Here is a 22,072-nt window from a genome sequence, read left to right on the forward strand (position 1 = left end):
CAGGGGAACAGCTGACTCTTTACTGAGAGACAGGAATTGGAGAAAAGATTAGAATGAAGTCAGACTCAAACATAGGATGTTTGGGACGGAGCGCATTGTTGACAGGCCAAGGCTTCTGCTTGCTCAAGGTTACTGGAAGGCTACCAGTTACAGAGCAGAGAAGTTCCCCTGCAGTAAGGGAAGTTAAATGAGGAAGTGGATTATTTTGAAGTGATAGGTCACTCGCAAACAGAACAGGGGGGCCTGAGTACAGCAAAAGTGGAAGAGGAATTAAGTGAACCCAACTTGTTCTTTTGGAGGTGGAGACTGATAGCTAAGAGGGAAGTTCTGAGGGGAGTCAGGAGACTGACACGGAGCTGGAGCTCAGTTTGGGGGCAGAGACAGATTAAAGAGCAGCATATACTTTCAACCAAGTAAAGTAGTAAAGTAAAGGGGGGACCAATCGATATATTCCCCTCCCCCCCCCCCCCGAATCAATCCACCGCAAGAGAGGCTGGGATTTCTTGACTAAAACCAATACAAAAAAAGACACTCCCACCCTAGTGCCACAGGGCAAGACAAAGCTAGGAGCATTATCCTCATCTCTTGAGTTAGGGCCATCCAGCTCAGGAGAATGCAGCCTCTTCAGGACTCACCAAGGAGGTGGTCACCTGCAGCCACCTGGCCTGCAAAGGATACTGGCAACTTAGTCATGGCCAATACCTACACCCAGACCACACAGGCTTTTTCCCCATCTATTGTGTTTACCCAAACTGTACCCTTTGTACCCACCTCAGCCTCGTCCTATCACTGAATTGGAGTCGTCCTTCACTGCTATGGGGATGCTGTAAATGAGGAGTTTGTGCTTAGTTGGGATTATTCCACCAATACTTGCACCTCCAGGAATTATATTTTGAGGAGCACTCTGGAGATAGCAATTCTCCTGACACCCCATGCCCCACTGCAGTGGTCACAGACATTAAACATTAGATTAGGTGGCCAATCAGGTTGGCCCAGTGGAAAATTCTTCCATCGCTGTGTGCACACAGTATGTAGAAGAGACAGGTTTAGTGTTTACGCTGCCTGAAGATGATTGCATTAAAATCTTACAGCTCACTGTTGACCAAGCATTGTGGAGTATATTACCCTCAGAGTATAGGACAGGGCAAAAAGCCTTTAAAGAAATAGTATCCCTGTTGGAACACACGCAGCCCCCAGAGGATGCTGGGGTAGCAATTTTATCTAACCTAAAGATGAATCCTTGCATCAGTTTCATCTGTGAATGGGTGCTGCATGGCTCAGCCACATGTGAGAAGAAGCAATAGGACCCCAATATGTTAGCCTGTTAGTTAATAATTCTCTTCCCCACTTACAGGGAAAGGTTAATATGCATGTGAATGATCTTACACCACCTTAAGGTAGGCATTGTTGGCCAAAGCCCCCTCCCAATGTGGGTTGGTGTTTTGGACCCCCATCGCTGTCAATTAGGATGCATAAACCAACCTAACTGTAAAGGTTGAAGGACCCCCGAGGATACCTCCAGGCCTAGGTCAGGTGGACCTCAATATTCTAGTAAGGAGTTCCTTCTCCATTAATTGTGGAGGAACACTCCTGTACATCTTCCCATGAATCCTTCTGGTAACATAGGTTCTGGCAGAAGGGGTTGGAAGAGCCTCATAGCTCTATGTTGGCTCAGACAGATGTGGTTCTCAACTCCTATTTCAAGTGTGAAGGCTAATACTGTCGGGCTGAGGGGCTGGCTCACCCTAGATAGATAAATACGCTTCTGATGTAGCGATGCACAAGATTTCTAGGAATTTTGCAGTTTCTGCATTATTCTGTTAGCAAGATTATTTGAGAGAAATAAAAGCTTTCACACCTGGTGCTAAATTTCTTAAAGGACCCATATTAAAGTTAATTTTAATTTATAAACCGATTTACTGTAACTTTTCACAAAATTCTCTATTCTCATTCTGTATTCAAAGAGTAAGATTTGGGGAGGATACACTGTTTTGTTTTGTTTTTTTAATAAATAATGAAATGGTTGAAGCCTTGTGTCAAGGGCAAAACTCCGCCCTCACTATGTAACTGTGACCAGTAATTTCATAATATAGCCTAAGAAAGGGTGACATGCAACAGCCTGTAAGAAGCCTGGCTCACACTCTCCCCTGTTACTGCTGCCCTAAAAGACCAAAAGACTTGAGCTATGGAAGTTCTGCTGGATGTATTCTAGAAAATACAACTCCAGGAGTGAGACACCTACTAAATGAAGTCTTCAAAGAAGCAGAAATACAGGCAATAATTTCTCCTCTTTCTCCTTCTGATCCTCCCTCTCTCACCCACCTGTTCCTGTCTTCATTCCGATTTCTGCCAAAGCTAGTTATGTTCAATCTCATGCCCCCCTGCCACCACTCTAATTATTTTTCCCAACCCAGGTAATTTAAATGAGGATTTAAATCTTTGCACAGCTTGTTGGGATTGTCAAAATGTTTCAACTGATCCTTGAGTTTGTCTCTTTGCACAGTCGTCCTCAGCCATGTGCTAACACTTATTAGTGTGTGATCAGTTGTGTTACTGATATAATTTAGTTGAATAATCTCTTAAAGTGAAAGGTTTTAATATTTTCCTTTAGAACTTGAAAAATTTATCATATGCTTACCAGCCAGAGATTGAAACCTGCTAGATACAGCAATCCCAAAAGGTGGGAAGAGATTCAGTATTTAAGTCCAGGGGCAGCATGCTAGTGTGAATCCAAGGCCCTCTCTCCTTCAGTTACTAGGGAAGGAGTGGGGTGCTGGAAATCAATCCCCAGGATGATATCCCTTGACCGTGCTTGGGACCCGTACCTTCTGTATTGGCCTCTGAGCACTCAGGAATTACATCAAACTAGTTTTTATGTTGCAGTAATCTGTCTCCAGCGGTGGCTAGTACTAGTTACTTAGGGAGAAAGTGCAAGAATGCTGTTGTAACTACCATATATACTCGTTCGTAAGCCGAATGTTTTTGGTAAAAAAGTGACACATCAAAGAGCGGGAGTCAGCGTATAAACAGGTCTACACCAAAATTTGATTATTTTAAACTCTGGAATCATTGAATTGAATATCTAATACATTGTTGTTTTTGTTTACTTGGAGCATCTGCAGGCATGGAGCCCCTCAGCTCCCTGTGGCCGCAGTTCACTGTTCCCAGCCAATGGGAGCTGCAGGGCTCCATGCCTGCAGACGCTCCAAGTAAACAAAACATCCCAACCCGCCAGCGACTTCCAACCCCTGAAATATAGGATCGGCTTATGAAAGGGTCATACAGTTTTTGCTATTTTTACCTATCCATTTTGTGGGGTTGGCTTATAAACAAACGGGCTAATGAACAAGTATATATGGTATGTATATTCTTGTTATCCATAAAATGGCTAATCCTTTTTGATCCTACTAATCTCTTGGCCTTTGAAGTCTTGCGGCAATGAATTCTACTTGCTAATTTTTGTGTGAAAAAGTATTTCCTTTTATCCATATAAAGTTTGCCAACTTTTAGCTTAATTGATTATCCCCATTTTGTTGTATTATAGAAGACTGAAAAGAAATTTCCAATCTGCTTCTCTAACCCATTTGTTATTTTTAATATCTTTATGATAGGCCTGAAAATTAGGCCCAATGCATTTCAAGCAGGGCTCCAAAGTCTATGCCTCCTTCTTGTAAAATGGGCATAATCAACTACTTTACAAAGTTTTATAATGCTTTATTCATTAATGATTATAAAGTATTCTGAGAGCCTCACATGGAAAGCACTGTATGTGAGTAAAGATTTACTACTATTATTTTATTTTATTTTATTTTTATTATTATTGGCAGTTCTTAGCCATTTTCGTTTATTTCAAGTGGTAGAGCTGCTGCTGTTTATATATAAAAGATCATCAGTTCAGCATCTAGCAGGGAAAGACTAATCACAATCTTTTCACTAAGTACACAGTGGTTCAGAAATGACTTGGCTGTGTCTACCCTTTATTTCAGATAGGCCACCCACAAGCTCTCACTTGATCATTATCAATTTGAGACTAACTTGACTTTTCAGAAACAAATCTTACCCATATAAAATAATTTTAAATGTGTTGCTCTTCTGAAAATTAGTATTTGGCTTTGCAATGATTTGTCTTCCTGCCTTATTTCATAGATGTATGAATCACAGAATGGAACCATAATAGAAAACAACTTAGCTTGCATTCTGAAGACTTCCTTGGGTGTGTCAGAGCTTAATGTAACAGACCTTTTTAAAGCTATAGATGCAGAAGAAAAAGGGGAAATCACATATGGTAAGTAATTAAATGGATTTGAAAATCTCTACACAACTATGGATTATCAAGGATGTAGCTGCTAACTTTTTTTCTTTTGCTTTTGTTTTATAATAGCTAAAAATGTGTCATTTGCAGTGTTTTTGCCAAGTTACTTAGGCCAAAAGTATGTGTCTAAAACATCAAATGCCATTTCAGTTTCAATATTTATTTAATTTCTTTACCTTAGGTTAGGTGATCATGGATGAGCTCTTAGGCAACACCTGCTCTGTGATTGATTTTCCTCTTGTCCTCTTTTATTTGTGTTACATTGCTCCCTCTATTTTTTACTTTTGTATCTCTTCCCTGTTGTCTTTGAATTCTCATCTGTCTGAGATGTGGGGACACGGGAACCCCCCCCCCCCCCCATCTGTTTGTAGACAGTTCAGGAACAGTTCAGGAAAAAAGGTTACGCTTTTGAATAAATTTGTTGTGAACTATTTGTTCAGCTCTAGTCATAACCAAGATAACCTGGAGAGAACAGTGCAGCAGAGAGGCAGTGTAATCCCATGGACAGAGCACTGCACTGGGAGTCAGGGGACTCAAGTTGTATTCCAGGTTCTACTTGTGAGCTGGGGCAAATCACTATCTATTTCCTCTCCCACCTTTTGTCTGTCTTGTCCATTTAGGCTGTAAGATCTTTGGAGCAGGGAATATCTCTCGCTATGTGTATGTACATTGCTCAGCATAATAAATCCCTAATCTTTGTTGGGACCTTCAGGCACTACTTATATGAAGAAGAAGAATTAATAATAATAATCAAACAGCCCAGCCTACCCGTGACTGATTCAGATATGGTTTGGATCCTACAAACCTAAGGGCAGCAGCATCCCCCAAATAGAAGTGATTGTGACGTGCACATATTTTTGCTATTCTGATTTCTTAATTAACATAATTTCTTACTGTAATAATTTTTCAAATTGTTTATTTTAAGAAAGTTTTAATTTTAAAATGTATTGCATTGCTACAGAATTGTGGCCACTGGAGCAGACTTCATTACATGTCATCAGTCATTAACCTTTAAATAGGAGTAATCAAAGAAAACCCTAATATAGATGGCCACGCAACTAGACTGTTATGATGCGACCCAGCTGCTGGGTCTCTGGGTGTTTTTAAGCCTGCAGATCCTGAATGGAGCCCAGTCATTGCCCGTCACTTGGATCCGCAAGCATAATCTCAGGGCACATACCCACTGTCTGGCATCCCTTCCTGAGAGCTGAACCCATTGTTCAGCTACCTGGGTTCCTGGCACCCCCTATCGCTTGAACACTCCCTCCCCCAGAACTCTACTGAAAGGTGTGAGCCTTCTCAGTTACCTCTTCCAGGGACCACATGGTAGCAGTAAAGCATATAAGATACAGACGCTTTGCACAGATTCTAACACTGTTGTTCTTTTATTTACTCACAAGAGAGTACAAATCACTTAGAACAAAACAAATTTCCTAAATGAAATGCCCCTCCCTAGCGCACACTTCCCTTGGAAGTCCATCCGTGTTAGGAAGGTAAGCAGGATCTCTGGTCTCATCAAGCACCTATTTCTTCTTCTTCCACTTGAGCTGGAGAAAAGAAGAACAGAGAACAAAAAGAGCAGCTTTTGCTCTTTTTATAACATTCCAGTCCCTCAGTCAAGTGACTCCCTCGTCATCCTTAGGTGACCAGAGTCCCAGCAGGTGACTTTGCTGCCAAGGCAACCTCTCTCCTGATAAACCAGTTCTCCTGATTGGGAGCCAGTCTGTTTAAGGCTATTCCATTTCAATAAGGAGAACACTTTACGTCAGTGACCCTCATTTCTTGTTCTTGTGCCACGAGCCTCTGAAAGTTCAGTCAAAAATGAAGACAATCAGCCAATAGAGAAGGCTGAGAGGATGCACACTCAAAATAGAATTTACAGTCTGACATTGAGATTATGAACTCTGTATATGTCTAACAATTGTTAAATTGTACAGATTCCCCCAAATTGTCACATTTGGATAGAAATATAACAGTGTTAAAATGTAGGAAGAGGACAAAATCAACAGCTATCTATAGAACAGATGTTATAATAAGGGATATAATATAGGCACTGACTTTTATTAAAATTTTTGCTACTAAAACTGACGCCAAACCACTTATCAGACTAAGATGGTCCTGTTCTTTTATCCTCCATTTCAATTATAAGAATATCCCATGACCCATGAAATAATGAAAAAGAAAACTCCCAAATTATATTTCATCATTCAACTGGAAAGCATCTAGTTAACACTGAAAAGGTGGGGAATTAGTTGAATACATTTTATTCATAGGCACAGCATTGCTACAGAGGAGAGTGTGATGTGGTATACTAACTAGACACTTTGTGGACCCCTTCTGGAACCCCAATGGTTCCTTGACTTCAGCAAAGCTTTTGATACGGTCTCCCACAGTATTCTTGCCGGCAAGTTAACGAAGTATGGGCTGGATGAATGGACTGTAAGGTGGATAGAAAGCTGGCTAGATCATCGGGCTCAACAGGTAGTGATCTATGGCTCCATGTCTAGTTGGCAGCCAGTAATATGTATTTAATATTTTTGTGTGTGTGTTTACATGATTTGAATAGATGATAATTAGTTTAGGCTTTAACATAGGTTGTCAATTTTAAATTTAGTTTTAAATAGGGTTAAAAAAATACACCTGTATTTAATTTAAAAATCTGAAATTTTTTTTAGATTTTTTTAAAAAAAATAATCAATTTTTATCCACTCTGCTTGAACACTGTAAGAGCATAGTCTCCATATCAATGTATTGGAGCTATGTGCAGTGCTCAGTGTGGAAGCCCTGTCTGCAGTTGATCTGGATTTATATACATTAGTTATGTCAGACAACAGTTTATTATATCAACAGGCATGAAGGGACAAGATACTCTTGTTTATGCATAGAGGCTGTCAACATCAGGAACGGGTGTATTTGCCATCATGTCCCCCTGTCTGATGTTCACCGACCTGGAAACACAAAACATGCTTACTGATAGTCTGAGAAGATGTTTTTCCAGAGACCACGAATGGGAGCTGGATGACGTAAACCAGGTTATATTCCAGCAGCGAGGCCATCCATCGTAGGACCATTTTGCATCAAACAAAAACAAGAAGTGCCAGAAGTATTGGTTCAAGGGCAGTTGGGGCCAGCACTCTGTGGAGAATACATTTCTTGTCCAATTATCAGCACTACTGTTATATGCATTTTTCCCCTCGATTCCCCTCCTGCCAAGAGTCCCGAGGAAAATCAAGCAAGACAAGGCAGTGTTGTTTGTGGTTACTTCCAGTGGCACCAACGATCACAACAATATTCCGATAACTCATGATCCCGATGGACTAGTCACTTACCCTAGGTCAATTGTGCTTTAGATCTCATACCAAAGACAACTCTTGTAGACAATCCTATAGTAAACTATATGAAAGTTTATTAAACAAGTAAAAGAAATGAGAGAGATTTACAAGGTTAAAGCAAGCAACTATAGACACATGAATGAGTTACAGCCATAGGTATCAGAAGGTAATAGGGGCTTCTATAATCAGCAAGCCCTCTTTGTCCTTTAGAGCTAACCCGGGCTATGCAGCTGGGGAACTCTTGCTTATCTCTAGAAATACCTTGCGTCGCCTGCCCCCCTCCAAGTCCAAGCAACATAGAGATCCTTGTTTGTTTTAAATATCAGAGGGGTAGCCGTGTTAGTCTGGATCTGTAAAGGCGGCAAAGAGTTCTGTGGCACCTTATAGACTAACAAACGTATTGTAGCATGAGCTTTCGTGGGAGAATACCCACTTCGTCGGATGCATGTAGTGGCAATTTCCAGAGGCAGGTATAAATATGCAACAAAAATCAGGCTAGAGATAACGAGGTTAGTTCAGTCAGGGAGGATGAGGCTCTCTTCTAGCAGTTGAGGTGTGAACACCAAGGGAGGAGAAACTGCTTTTGTAGTTGGCTAGCCATTCACAGTCTTTGTTTAATCCTGAGCTGATGCTGTCAAATTTGCAGATGAACTGAAGCTCAGCAGTTTCTCTTTGAAGTCTGGTCCTGAAGTTTTTTTGCTGCAGAATGGTACCTTTAAATCTGCTATTGTGTGTCCTGGGAGACTGAAGTGTTCTCCTACAGGTTTTTGTATATTGCCATTCCTAATATCTGATTTGTGTACATTTATCCTTTTAGGTAGGGACTGTCCAGTTTGGCCAATGTACATAGCAGAGGGGCATTTCTGGCATATGATGGTGTATATTACATTGGTGGACGTGCAGATTAATGAACCGGTGATGATGTGGCTGATCTGATTAGGTCCTGTGATGGTGTCGCTGGTGTAGATATGTGGGCAGAGTTGGCATCGAGGTTTGTTGCATGGATTGGTTCCTGAGTTAGAGTTACTATGGTGCGGTGTGTAGTTGCTGGTGAGAATACGCTTCAGGTTAGCAGGTTGTCCGTGGGTGAGGACTGGCCTACCTCCCAAGGCCTGTGAAAGTGAGGGATCGTTGTCCAGGATGGGCTATAGATCACTGATGATGCGTTGGAGAGGTTTTAGCTGGGGACTGTATGTGATGGCCAGTGAAGTTCTGTTGGTTTCTTTCTTGGGCTTGTCTTGCAGTAGGAGGCTTCTGGGTACACGTGTGGCTCTGTTGATCTGTTTCCTTATTTCTTTGTGTGGGTATTGTAGTTTTGAGAATGCTTGGTGAAGATTTTGTAGGTGTTGGTCTCTGTCTGAGGGGTTGGAGCAGATGCCGTTGTACCTCAGTGCTTGGCTGTAGACAATGGGTCGCGTGGTGTGTCCGGGATGGAAGCTGGAGGCATGAAGGTAGTCATAACGGTTGGTGGGTTTTCGGTATAGGGTGGTGTTAACGTGACCATCACTTATTTGCACCATGGTGTCTAGGAAGCGGACTTCCCGTGTAGATTGGTCCATGCTAAGGTTGATGGTGGGGTGGAAGCTGTTGAAATCGTGGTGGAATTTTTCCAGGGTTTCCTTCCCATGGGTCCAGATGACGAAGATGTCATCAATGTAGCATACGTAGAGAAGGGGCGTGAGTGGACGAGAGCTGAGGAAGCGTTGTTCCAGGTCAGTCATAAAAATGTTTGCATATTGTGGGGCCATGCGGGTGCCAATAGCGATGCCACTGGTCTGGAGGTACATATTGTCATCAAATTTGAAATAATTGTGTGTGAGGATAAAGTCACAGAGCTCATCTACCAGTTGTGCTGTGGCATCATCAGGGTTACTGTTCCTGACAGCTTGTATTCCTCTGTGTGTGGGATGTTTGTGTAGAGAGCCTCTACATCCACGGTGGCTAGGATGGTGTTTTCTGGAAGGTCACCAATGCATTGTAGTTTTCTCAGGAAATCAGTGGTGTCACAGAGATAGCTGGGAGTGCTGGTAGTGTAGGGTCTGAGTAGAGAGTCCACATATCTGGACGGTCCTTCGGTGAGCGTGCCAATACCCAAGATGATGGGGTGTCCAGGATTTCCAGGTTTGTGGATCTTGGGTAGTAGATACCCTTAGAGCCCCAACCGGGGTTATTCTATGTTGATTTGTTCCTGTGTTAGTGTAGGGAGTGTCCTGAGTAGATGGTGAAGTTTCTTAGTGTATTCTTCAGTGGGATCTGAGGAAGTGGCCTGTAGAATTTGGTATTGGAGAGTTGTCTGGCGGCCTCCTTTTGGTAGTCAGACCTGTTCATGATGATGACAGCACCTCCTTTATCAGCCTCTTTGTTTTAGTTTTTATCCATCTCCTGCCAAGTGCTATGAGCTGCAAACTCCAGTGATTGAGTCACAGAGAGGAGAGCACAAGAATAAGAGTCTTTAGTCCTTTTGTTGATGATTCCTCAATCCATATATGTGGAGTTTCCCATTGTAAGATCTACCTATAGCTCTCTGGTAATCAACCAGTCTCCTCTTTCAGGGCAGGGGGTAACAATTTTTGTAGTAGAGCAGCTCTTCACACTAATTAAGGGTATGTCTACACAGTGAAATTAAGTCGAATTTATAGAAGTGGGTTTTTTAGAACTCGTTTTTATACAGTCGATTGTGTGTCCCCACATAAAATGCTCTAAGTGCATTAAGTCGGCGGACTGCGTCCACAGTACCAAGGCTAGCATTGACTTCCGGAGCATTGCATTGTGGGTAGCTGTGGATAGCTGTCCCAGAGTTCCCGCAGTCTCCGCCACCCATTGGAATTCTGGGTTGAGATCCCGATGCCTGATTGGGCAAAAACAGTGTCATGGGTGGTTCTGGGTACATGTCATCAGGCCCTCCCTCCCTCCATGAAAGCAACAGCAGACAATCGTTTTGTGCCATTTTTCCTCAGTTATCTGTGCAGACACCATACCACGGCAAGCATGGAGCCCACTCCGCTCACCATCACCATATGTCTCCTGGGTGCTGACAGACATGGTACTGCATTCCTACACAGCAGCAGCTCATTGCCTTTTGGCAGCAAATGGTGCATTACGATTGGTAGCCGTCGTCGTCGTACTCCTGGGTGCTCTTTTAGCCGACCTCAGTGAGGTCGGTCGGGGCGCCTGGGCAGACATGGTAGTGACTCAGCCAGGTCGTTCCCTTTTCAAGTTTCATCTCATGGAGACTCAGTCCTGCCTGCAGTCACACTGCACTGTCTTCTGGTGAACAACCAGGAGATGACGATGGCTAGCAATCGTACTGCACTGTCTTCTGGCAAGCACCCAGGAGGTGATGATGGCTAGCAATCATAATGCACCATCTTCTGCTGAGCACCCAGGAGATGACGATGGCTAGCAGTCGTACTGTACCGTCTGCTGCCAGCCTAAGTTGTATAAGACAGATGGAGTGGATCAAAAAAAGAAATAGACCAGATTTATTTTGTATTCATTTACTCCCACCTCCCTCCATCCCTCCCTCTGTGAAATCAACGCCTACTAAACCCAGGGTTTTGAGTTCAATCATTGAGGGGGCCATTCTGTATGACAGTTGTTTGTGTTTCTCCTTGATGCAAAGCCACCCCCTTTGTTGATTTTAATTCTCTGTAAGCCAACCCTGTAAGCCATGTCGTCAGTCGCCCCTCCCTCCATAAGAGCAATGGCAGACAATCGTTTCACACCTTTTTCCAGCACAGACGCCATAGCACTGGGAACGTGGAGCCTGCCCAGATCACTGCAGCAGTTATGAACACTGTAAACACCACAGAACCAGAACCTGCAAAAGTGAAACCAGGCAAGGAGGCGACGGCAGCCCGGTGACGAGAGTGATGAGGACATGAACATAGACATCTCACAAAGTACGGGCCCTGGCAATGTGCACATCATGGTGTTAATTGGACAGGTTCATGGCGTGGAACGCCGATTCTGGGCCCGGGAAACAAGCACAGACTGCATAGTGTTGCAGGTCTGGGATGATTCCCAGTAGCTGCGAAACTTTCCCATGCATAAGGACACTTTCATGGAACTTTGACTTGCGTTCCCCTGCCTTGAAGTGCCAGGATACCAAGATGAGAGCAGCCCTCACAGTTGAGAAGCAAGTGGCGATAGCCCTGTGGAAGCTTGCAACACCAGACAGCTACCGGTCATTCGGGCATCAATTTGGAGTGGGAAATCTACTGTGGGGGCTGCTGTGATCCAAGTAGCCAGCGCAATCAAAGAGCTGCTGATATCAAGGATAGTGAGTCTGGGAAATGTGCAGGCCATAGTGGATGGCTTTGCCGCAGTGGGATTCCCAGTGGGGTGATAGACGGAACCCATATCCCTATCTTGGCACCGGAGCACCAAGCCATCGAGTACATAAACCACAAGGGGTACTTTTCAATGGTGCTGCAAGCACTGGTGGAACACAAGGGACATTTCAGCAACATCAATGTGGGATGGCCGGGAAAGGTACATGACGCTCGTATCTTCAGTAACTCTGGTCTGTTTCAAAAACTGCAGGAAGGGACTTTCTTCCCAGACCAGAAAATAACCATTGGGGATGTTGAAATGCCTATAGTTATCCTTGGGGATCCAGCCTACCCCTTAATGCCATGGCTCATGAAGCCATACACAGTCAGCCTAGACAGTAGTCAGGAGCTGTTCAACTATAGGCTGAGCAAGTGCAGAACGGTGGTAGAATGTGCATTTGGACGTTTAAAAGCATGCTGGCGCAGTTTACTGACTCGGATAGACCTCAGCGAAGCCAATGTTCCCATTGTTATTACTGTTTGCTGTGCGCTCCACAATATCTGTGAGAGTAAGGGGAAGACGTTTATGGCGGGGTGGGAGGTTGAGGCAAATCGCCTGGCCACTGATTATGTGCAGCCAGACACCAGGGCGGTTAGAGTACAGGAGGGCACTGCACATCAGAGAAACTTTGAAAACCAGTTTCATGACTGGCCAGGCTATGGTGTGACAGTTCTGTTTGTTTCTCCTTGATGACCCCCTCCCTCCCCCCGGTTCACTCTACTTCCCTGTAACCACCCTCCCCTCCCCCTTCGATCACCACTTGCAGAGTCCCGTCTGGAGTCGCCAAAAACTGTTACCGAAATATCGGGTCTGCCTAGCTGAGAGCCAATAACAGCCTGACAGGGATAAGGAAAAATGCTTTATTCTGCAGAAGAAAGGAGAGCCCTGTAGTAAATACAGAAAACTCTACTGCACACAAGTTTCACAAGCTTTTTATACACTTTCAGACAAAGACCATGTCAAGCCCCGTAATACCGTTATCTGTTCAAGCCCCGTAATACCGTTATCTGTTCAAGCCCCGTGGGTGTCAAGCCCCGTAATACCGTTATCTGTTCAAGAAAGACTGGCTTGAAGCGGAATCTTTTTCTGTCTCCGACAGCAAGCAGAAAAGATTAGTTACAAAGTTCAAGGGACTGTGTATGTGAGGCCTTTTGGAGGCTTCTGCCTCCACCTACTGGCCGTTTGCAAAAACTATTAATAAGTGGGGTGGGTGGCTACCCCAAATAGCTTTCACAATGCCCTTGGAGATTTTTTCAAATGTTTTGGCATTTTGTTTACTGGAACGGAGTTCAGCTAGCACAGATTCGTCTCCCCATGCAACTGTCAGATCCCGTACCTCCCGTTCGGTCCATGCTGGAGCTCTTTTGCAATTCTGGGACTCCATGGTCACCTCTGCTGATGAGCTCTGCATGGTCATCTGTGCTGATCAGCTCACCACACTGGCCAAACAGGAAATGAAATTCAAAAGTTCACGGGACTTTTCCTGTCTACCTGGCAAGTGCATCTGAGTTGAGAGCGCTGTCCAGAGCAGTCACAATGGAGCACTCTGGGATAGCTCCCGGAGGCCAATACTGTCAAATTACATCCAAACTACCCCAAATTTGACCCGGCAAGGCCGATTTCAGCTCTAATCCCCTCGTCGGGGGTGGAGTAAAGAAATCGATTTTAGGATCCCTTTAAGTCGAAAAAAAGGCTTTGTCACGTAGATGGGTGCAGGGTTAAATCAAGGTAACGCTGCTAAATTTGACCTAAACTCGTAGTGTAGACCAGGTCTAATGTGCCTCTTCTGTGTAGTGGCGATTCATACACCAACTCAAATATTACACTACACTATGGAATACAAATATTACAAGTAAGATGAATGCATGCAGCAGCTCACAAGCATTCGATAGTCTAAACACTAAACTGTTCCTTATAATTCTAATACCTGTTTTATCAGTATTAACCCACAAGTGATCAAGGCAGATTCCAGCTATGTATCTGTCAGTGTCCAATTGAGACATGGGGCTGTGGCATGAGCTGGCACCTGGCCTGCCAGCATTACACCAATGCAAAAATGGTGTAGGAAGAGATGTTACCAGCACTCCTGAATACACCTCAGGGTCCCCCTATTCTTGAGAAGGTGTCAGCCACTTCATTTTCTTTTCCCTTGATATGGATTATTTTCAGAGCCACTCTCCAACATAGTAGTCTGGAATTGATCCCCGTGGTCCTGTGCAACCATGTTAGTGGGGAGCGGCCCATTAGAACCTTAAACTTTTTATTATATCATTATGGCTTAAGTTATCTAATAACCCAAATCATAGCATAACATTTCCTCTCAATGACAACATAGTTCTGTTCAATGGAAGTCAGCTTTTTACTTAAGAAGGCAATGAGGTGCCTCTTGTGCCTTTCCCCAGCCTGCATAAGTACTGTTAGAAGCATCAGTATACAGCACATAAGGTTTGCTGAAATCAGGGCTGACTAAAACTGGCTATTTAGACAAAGCCATTTATGTCCTTGAAGTCTTTCTTTTACAGGCTTCAGTCCAGCTCACACTGTCTGGTTCCCTTTTTTTTGTAAGGTCAGGAACCACAATGTCACTAAATCCCTTTACAAACCTTAGGTAGTAGCTGGCCAGGCTTATAAAGTATTGGACCCACTTCCTGGTTTGCTTGACAGTTCCAAATAACTTCTACTTTTAAAGGATTAGGGCAAACAAACCCACTTCCTCCCTCCCCCTCCTTCCTAAATAAGGTACCTCTCTGGACCCTGTCTTACATTTGGATTCTTTGACAGTGAGGTTGGCTTCGCTAAGTCTCTGCAACACAATTCCAACATGGTTCAGATGGTCTTACCAGGAGTTGCAAAAAATAGCTAAGTCATTTGTGTAGGCCCAGTCAAACGCTTGCAAACCCTGTAGCACTTCATTGATAAGCCTCTGAAAGGTAGCCGCCACATCAGTCAGTCCAAATGGCATTGCTTTAAACTCAGGTCAGATTCCACATGAAACTTGACTTTTCCTTGGCATCAGCATCTGAGGGAATTTGCCAATAGCTGCAAGTTAAATCTAGAGTACTTATGAATTTTGTTCACACACCCCACTCAGTGGGTCCTCTATCTGAAGTTTGAGGTAAGGATGGCATTTACCCTTCTCAAATCTACATAAAACCTCTTGGTTTTCATTCTTTTGGGTACCATTACAATGGGAGATGTCCAGGGACTATTAGATTTAGTAATCATCCCCATAACTTGCATGCTGTCCACCTCATCTTGAAATTGTCTTCCCATTTCTCCAGTATACTCTGCTAGGGACAGAGGACATATGGAATGCACCATTTTATTAGTTAAACCTGGCAGGTTGGAAAATGCTTGTCTGTGGCATTTCAAGGGGGGCTGACATCTCCTGCTTTTGGGTGGGGTCCAACCACTCCCAAACCTCAATGCTGTCTAGGGGATTCTGTTCCTTACTCTTTCTGACTAAATTAATTAAAGGCTAGTAAATGTTCCCTCATCAGCACAACAAATCATAATTACCACCATCTCTCTCTTTCATGATAAGTTTTTAACCTATTGACATGTACCATGTGCAAGGCTCCCCTGCCATAGAGCTTTTCTACATCGTAAGTGATCTCATTCACTCTATCACCTCAAAAGATCCCTCCCAATAGTCTTACATATTGGTTTTTCCTCACTGGGGTCAACAATAGCACCAGGTCACCAATATCAAAAGATGTTTCTCCAGCTTGTCTGTCGTACCATGTTTTCTGAGGGTTCTGATTCTTTTGAAGGTTCTGGTGCACCTAAGTCTAACATAGCCTTTAAATCTTCTTTAAAACAAGTCACATACTTTCCTACAGGCTTACCTGGATCTTCTGTACTACCTTCACATAATCCTTGAATTAAATCTAAGGGTCCCCTTTTCTGTCTCCTGTAAAAGAGATCAAAGGGAGCAAACTGTGTGGACAATGCTGTATGTGAATAACAGTAAGGCTATGTCTACTCCTACCATTTAAAGCGCAAAAAGTCCCTTTTTTGTGCTAAAACCGCAGGAACGTCTATACTTGTTAATGACTTTTTGCAGTAAAACTCAGAAGTTTCACTGCAAAAAGAAAACCACCTTCACAAGAGGCATATAGCTCTTATCGCTGTTCTTTTTGCACTGTTGTGAAAGCGAATACACAGTTTACCAGTGTAAACACCTTTTGGCCTCCAAAGGATATTCCACAGTTCCAAAAGTGAGCACTGGCTAGCATCTCCACTGTTCTGACGCCAAGTAAACAGATGTCGGCCCCTCCCCCTGTAAGCCCTGGGAAGTTTAAAACTCCCTTTCCCTTTGTTTGTAGATATGGCAGGGAAAGCAGCCAGACAGCAGGGTTTTTTAAAAAAAAATGCCACGAAAGGAACAAGGAAGTAATGGGGTTGCTGGGACATGAAGCTGGGCAGCACGGGGCACTGAGCAGGGACCCAGAATGCCTTCCACTCAACCCCGCTTTCCACAAGACCTATCAAGAGAGCTACATTGTGGGATAGCTGCCCTATAGCACTGCTCTCATCGGTGATGAAAGTGCTGGCAGTGTAAACACTCTGACGCCTGAGGAATTGAGTGAGTACACAAACCAGCGCTTTACTTTCACCAGTTCCCTATCACTGGTGAAACTTACAGAGCAAAAGATCTGTAAGTATAGACCTACCCTAACACATCCCAGTCATTTTCTTACCAAATGATGTACATTCCCAGCATAGACTTCAATGTTCCATTGAATCTTTCTACCAAGTCACTGGTTTCTGGATGATCAGGGGTGGCTTTTATATGCCGTACTCCACACAACTCCCATAACTTCTTGAAAACCATAGACATGAAATTTGCACCACTGTCGGACAAGTTTTCCATAGGAAAACATACCCTGCTAAAATGGTAATTAGGGAGTAGCCAAGGTTTCAGCTTCTATGTTAGAGTTGTGGCTTCAGGGTACCTGGTGGTAGAATCCACCACAGCCAATATATATTTCTTTTCATTTCTGGAAGGTCTGGGTAGGGGTACCACAATATCTATGTACACTCTGGAAAACACCTCCTTAATGATGGGCAAAGGTGCCTAGCAGGGTCCCCGTAACCTCTTATGCTTTTGACATAAAACAACTTTTACACTAATCTTTTAGAGTGGTAGCCGTGTTAGTCTGTGGCCTGGTCTACACTAGGCGTTTAAACCGGTTTTAGGAGCGTAAAACCGATTTAACGCCACACCTGTCCACACTGAGAGGCCCTTTATATCGATATAAAGGGCTCTTTAAACCGGTTTCTGTACTCCTCCCTAACGAGAGGAGTAGCGCTAGTATCGGAATTACCATATCGGATTAGGGTTAGTGTGGCCGCAGATCGACGGTATTGGCCTCCGGGTGGTATCCCACAGTGCACCACTGACCGCTCTGGACAGCAATCTGAACTCGGATGCAGTGGCCAGGTAGACAGGAAAAGCCCCGCGAACTTTTGAATATTTCCTGTTTGCCCAGCGTGGAGCTCCGATCAGCACGTGTGGCAATGCAGTTAAAAATCAAAATAAAGAAAGAGCTCCAGCATGGACCATGCGGATGTGATTGCTGTAAGGGCAGGCAAATCTGTTCTATCAGCGCTCCATTACAGAAGACGAAATTCAAAATCATTTTTAAAAAATCTCCAGACAGACGCCATAGCAGGGACTCAGCGCACTGCTGCGTGACAAGCGTAACGGAAAGCCAAAGAATCAAATGGACGCTCATGGACTGGAGGACTCAAGCTATCCCGCAGTTCCTGCAGTCTCCGAAAAGCATTTGCATTCTTGGCTGAGCTCCAAATGCTTCTAGGGTCAAACACAGTATCCACGGTGGGTCAGGGCATAGCTCGGCAATTTACGCACCCCCCACACACCCACCCACCCCCAGAAGTGAAAGGGAAAACAATCCTCTCTTGACTCTTTTACATGTCACCCTATCTTTACTGAATGCTGCAGATAGACGCGATGCTGCAGCACTCAACACCAACATCCTTGCTCCCCCCCCGCCATGGGTGGCTGATGGTACAATATGGCTGATATCCATCGTCATCATCAGCCTATTGGCACATGGGGCAGTGCAAAAGGATTGGTAACCATGCCGACTAGCATCCGTGAGGTCGATCAAGGGCGCCTGGCCCTAATTTTTCCTGGTAGATGGTGCAGTATGGCTGGTAACCGTCCTCATCATAGCAACAGGGGGCTGAGCTCCATCAGACCCCACCCTTCATGTGTAAAGAAAAGATTCAATTGCCCCTGGACTAGCAGCGGGATGCTGGGCTCCTCTCCTCCACACTGCTTAATGTCCTGTCTGGACTATCATAGCAGCTGGAGGCTGCCTTCCACTCATTTCTCACTAACAATTCACTGTGTCTTATTCCTGCATTCTTTATTACTTCATCACACAAGTGGGGGGACAATGCTACGGTAGCCCAGGAAGGCTGGGGGAAGAACGGAATCAACAGGTGGGGTTGTTGCAGGAGCACCCTCTGTGAATAGCATACAGCTCATAATTTCTGCGGGATCTGACACAGAGCAGCTGTGCTCTCTGGTTCTATGATACAGTGGTTCTCTAGTACACTTGCCCATATTCTAGGCAGGACTGATTCTATTTTTAGATACCAAAAAGGAGGAATTGACTCAGGGAGTCACTCCCAATTTTGGCTTTTGCGCCCCTGGCTGATCTCAGCCAGGGGCACTTATGACAGCAGCAAATGGTGCAGTGCAAAAGGACTGGTAACCATGATCATCTTATTACCAATTTATGGTATGGTAGATGGTACAGTATGGCTGGTAACCATCTCTGCTGTCATGCAAAAGCAAAAGCATGCTGCTGTGTAGCGCTGTTGAATCGCCTCTGTGAGCGGCATCTAGTACACATATGGTGACAGTCACAAAAGGCAAAACAGGCTCCATGATTGCCATGCTATGGCATCTGCCAGGGCAATCCAGGGAAAAAAGGCGCGAAATGCTTGTCTGCCGTTGCTTTCCCAGAGGAAGGAGTGACTGACGACATTTACCCAGAACCACCCGCGACAATGATTTTTGCCCCATCAGGCACTGGGATCTCAACCCAGAAATTCCAAGGGGCGGGGGAGGCTGCGGGAACTATGGGATAGCTACGGAATAGCTACCCACAGTGCAACACTCCAGAAATCAACGCTAGCCTCGGACCGTGGACCCACACCACCGATTTAATGTGTTTAGTGTGGTCGCGCGCACTCGATTTTATACAATCTGTTTTGCTAAACCGGTTTATGTAAATTCGGAATAATCCCGTAGTGTAGACGTACCCTCAATCAGCAAAATCAATGAGGAGTACTTGTGGCACCTTAGAGACTAACAAATTTATTTGGGCATAAACTTTCGTGCACTAAAACCCATTTCATCAGATGCATGGAGTGGAAAATACAGTAGGAAGATTGTATATACATATTACATGAAAAGATGGGAGTTGCTCTTTCACCTGCACATCTACCAGTGTGATATGCCATCATGTGCCAGCAATGCCCCTCTGCCGTGTACCTTGGCCACACCGGACAGTCTCTACGCGAAAGAATAAATAGACACAAATCAGACGTCAAGAATTATAACATTCAAAAACCAGTCGGAGAACACTTCAACCTCCTTGGACACTCAATAACAGACTTAAAAGTGGCAATTCTTCAACAAAAAGCTTCAAAAACAGACTCCAACGAGAAACTGCAGAACTAGAATTAATTTGCAAACTGGACACCATCAAATTAGGCCTGAATAAAAACTGGGAGTGGACGGGTCATTACAAAAACTAAAAACTAATTTCCCCATGCTAATTTCCCCCTACTGTTACTCACACCTTCTTGTCAACTGTTTGAAATGGGCCACCCTGATTACCACTACAAAAGTGATTCTTCCTCCTGTTGATAATAGCCCACTTTAATTGAATTGTCTCATTAGAACTGACCCCCTGCTTGTAATGCAACTCCCATCTTTTCATGTACCATGTATACATCTTCCTACTGTATTTTCCACTCCATGCATCTGATGAAGTGGGTTTTAGCCCATGAAAGCTTATGCCCAAATACATTTGTTAGTCTCTAAGGTGCCACAAGTACTCCTCATTGTTTTTACTAATCTTTTACTGTCTCAAACATGTGAGGTCAGTAGAAATTCTGTTTAAGCCTATCACAAGTTCTCTCCACTTCTAAATGCCCAGCAAAGGGACAGTCATGAGCTACCTGCAGCAACTCTGTCCTGTACTTAACAGGCACAAAGCAGCTGCTTGAAAACCTCACCAGGTGTGTCTTTGTCCCTACCGGAGCCTCCCTGTGCAACAAACCTCCTTCTAGAAAAAAATCTACACCAGCCAGGGTATTATTCTGAGCTGCATCCCCTCACCATCCTCCCTGCAGTCCAAGCCAAGCAAGACAAAGCCACACACTTTTTGACTGATTTCAGAGTGGTAGCCATGTTAGTCTCTATCAGCAAAAACAACAAGGAGTCCTTGTGGCACCTTAGAGGCTAACAAATTTATTTGGGCATAAGTTTTCGTGGGCTAGAACCCACTTCATCAGATGCACGGAGTGGAAAATACAGGAGCAGGTATAAATTCATGAACAGATGTGAGTTGCCTTACCAAGTGTGAGGTCAGTCTAACAAGCCAATTCAATTAACAGCAGGATACCAAGGGAGGAAAAAATAACTTTTGAAGTGGTAATGAGTGGCCCATTTCAGACAGCTCACAAGAAGGTGTGAGTAACAGTAGGGGGAAATTCATATTGAGGAAATTAGGTTTAGGTTTTGTAATGACCCAGCCACTCCCAGGGCCAGAAGGGTACCCAGAAGTCACCTACAACAAAACAGGCCCAACAAAGAAAGTAACAGAACACCACTAGCCATCACCTACAGCCCCCAACCAAAACCTCCCCAGCACATCATCAAGGATCTACAACCTATCCTGAAGAATGATCCCTCACTCTCTCAGACCTTGGGGGACAGGCTAGTCCTCACTTACAGACAGCCCCCCAACCTAAAGCAAATACTCACCAGCAACTACACACCACACAACAAAAACACCAACCCAGGAACCAACCCCTGCCAACAAACCCCGTTGCCAACTCTGTCCACATATCTATTCAAGGGACACCTTCATAAGACCTAACCACATCAGCCATATCATCAGGGGCTCATTCACCTGCACATCTACCAATGTGATATGTGCCAGCAATGCCCCTCTGCCATGTACATTGGTCAAACCAGACAGTCTCTACTCAAAAGAATAAATGGACACAAATCTGACATCAGGAATCAAAACATTCAAAAACCAGTAGGAGAACACTTCAGTCTCCCTGGTCACCTAAACGTGGCAATTCTTCAACAAAATAAACTTCAAAAACGGACTCCAACGTGAAACTGCAGAACTGGAATTAAATTGCAAACTGGACACCATCAGATTAGTCCTGAATAAAGACTGGGAATGGTTGGGTCATCATAAAACCTAAACCTAATTTCCCCAATACCTTTAGGTTTGTTTTCAATCCTTTCTCCTTGCTTAACCTGGGTAACAAGGGGATTTCCCTTCCTCTGGGATTTGTACCCCTATGGGCCCTTGATACTACATATTGATCTGCAATTTCTGCAGTCTATAAAACTGTGAATGGTTTTTAGTCACAGATGGCTACTTTTACCTCATCTGTAACTATCCATAACAATTGCTCCTGGGCCATCAGATCAGACGCTCTTCCATAATCACCTTCAGCCCCTACCCCCATTATCTGTTTTCTTATAAAGTTACACATTTTATGCACATATTCAATATGAGCAATATTGTCTAATAGGCTGAGGTTTCTATACATCAATCAATAGGTTTCAGGGGTAATCCTAAATCTTTTCAATACAATTTCTTTAAATTTCTTGTAAACTTTAGCATCACCCTTCTCCATATAATTAAAAATTTGTCTCACTTTCCCAGTTAATCTGGTTAAGAGGATAGGCATCTGTTTATCCACTGGGATATTGTGCATCCCATACAATCTTTCAAAGGAGGACAGGTACTCTTCTATGCAGTCAGTCTCCCTGATCTGCAATTCTGCCATCAGTCTC

The 22,072-nt window shown here is 44.1% G+C and overlaps 1 protein-coding gene across 2 annotated transcripts in view; it reads left to right on the forward strand.

The window, feature by feature from the left end:
- The window catches only part of LPCAT1 (lysophosphatidylcholine acyltransferase 1), a 189,390-nt gene that overhangs the window by 155,094 nt on the left and 12,224 nt on the right, over window positions 1–22,072 (forward strand). Inside the window, exons 13-14 of one of the 2 annotated variants that reach the window (XM_039525205.1) lie at window positions 4,147–4,285; window positions 11,380–11,493. In XM_039525205.1, the coding sequence (XP_039381139.1) occupies window positions 4,147–4,285; window positions 11,380–11,393 (153 nt within the window). In that variant the 3' untranslated portion in view covers window positions 11,394–11,493. Of the gene's footprint in view, window positions 1–4,146; window positions 4,286–11,379; window positions 11,494–22,072 lie in introns of those variants that run through there. The other variant, XM_039525204.1, reaches the window with a different exon arrangement.

Source organism: Mauremys reevesii, linkage group 2, assembly GCF_016161935.1.
Source record: "Mauremys reevesii isolate NIE-2019 linkage group 2, ASM1616193v1, whole genome shotgun sequence".
Classification (NCBI taxonomy): domain Eukaryota; kingdom Metazoa; phylum Chordata; order Testudines; family Geoemydidae; genus Mauremys; species Mauremys reevesii.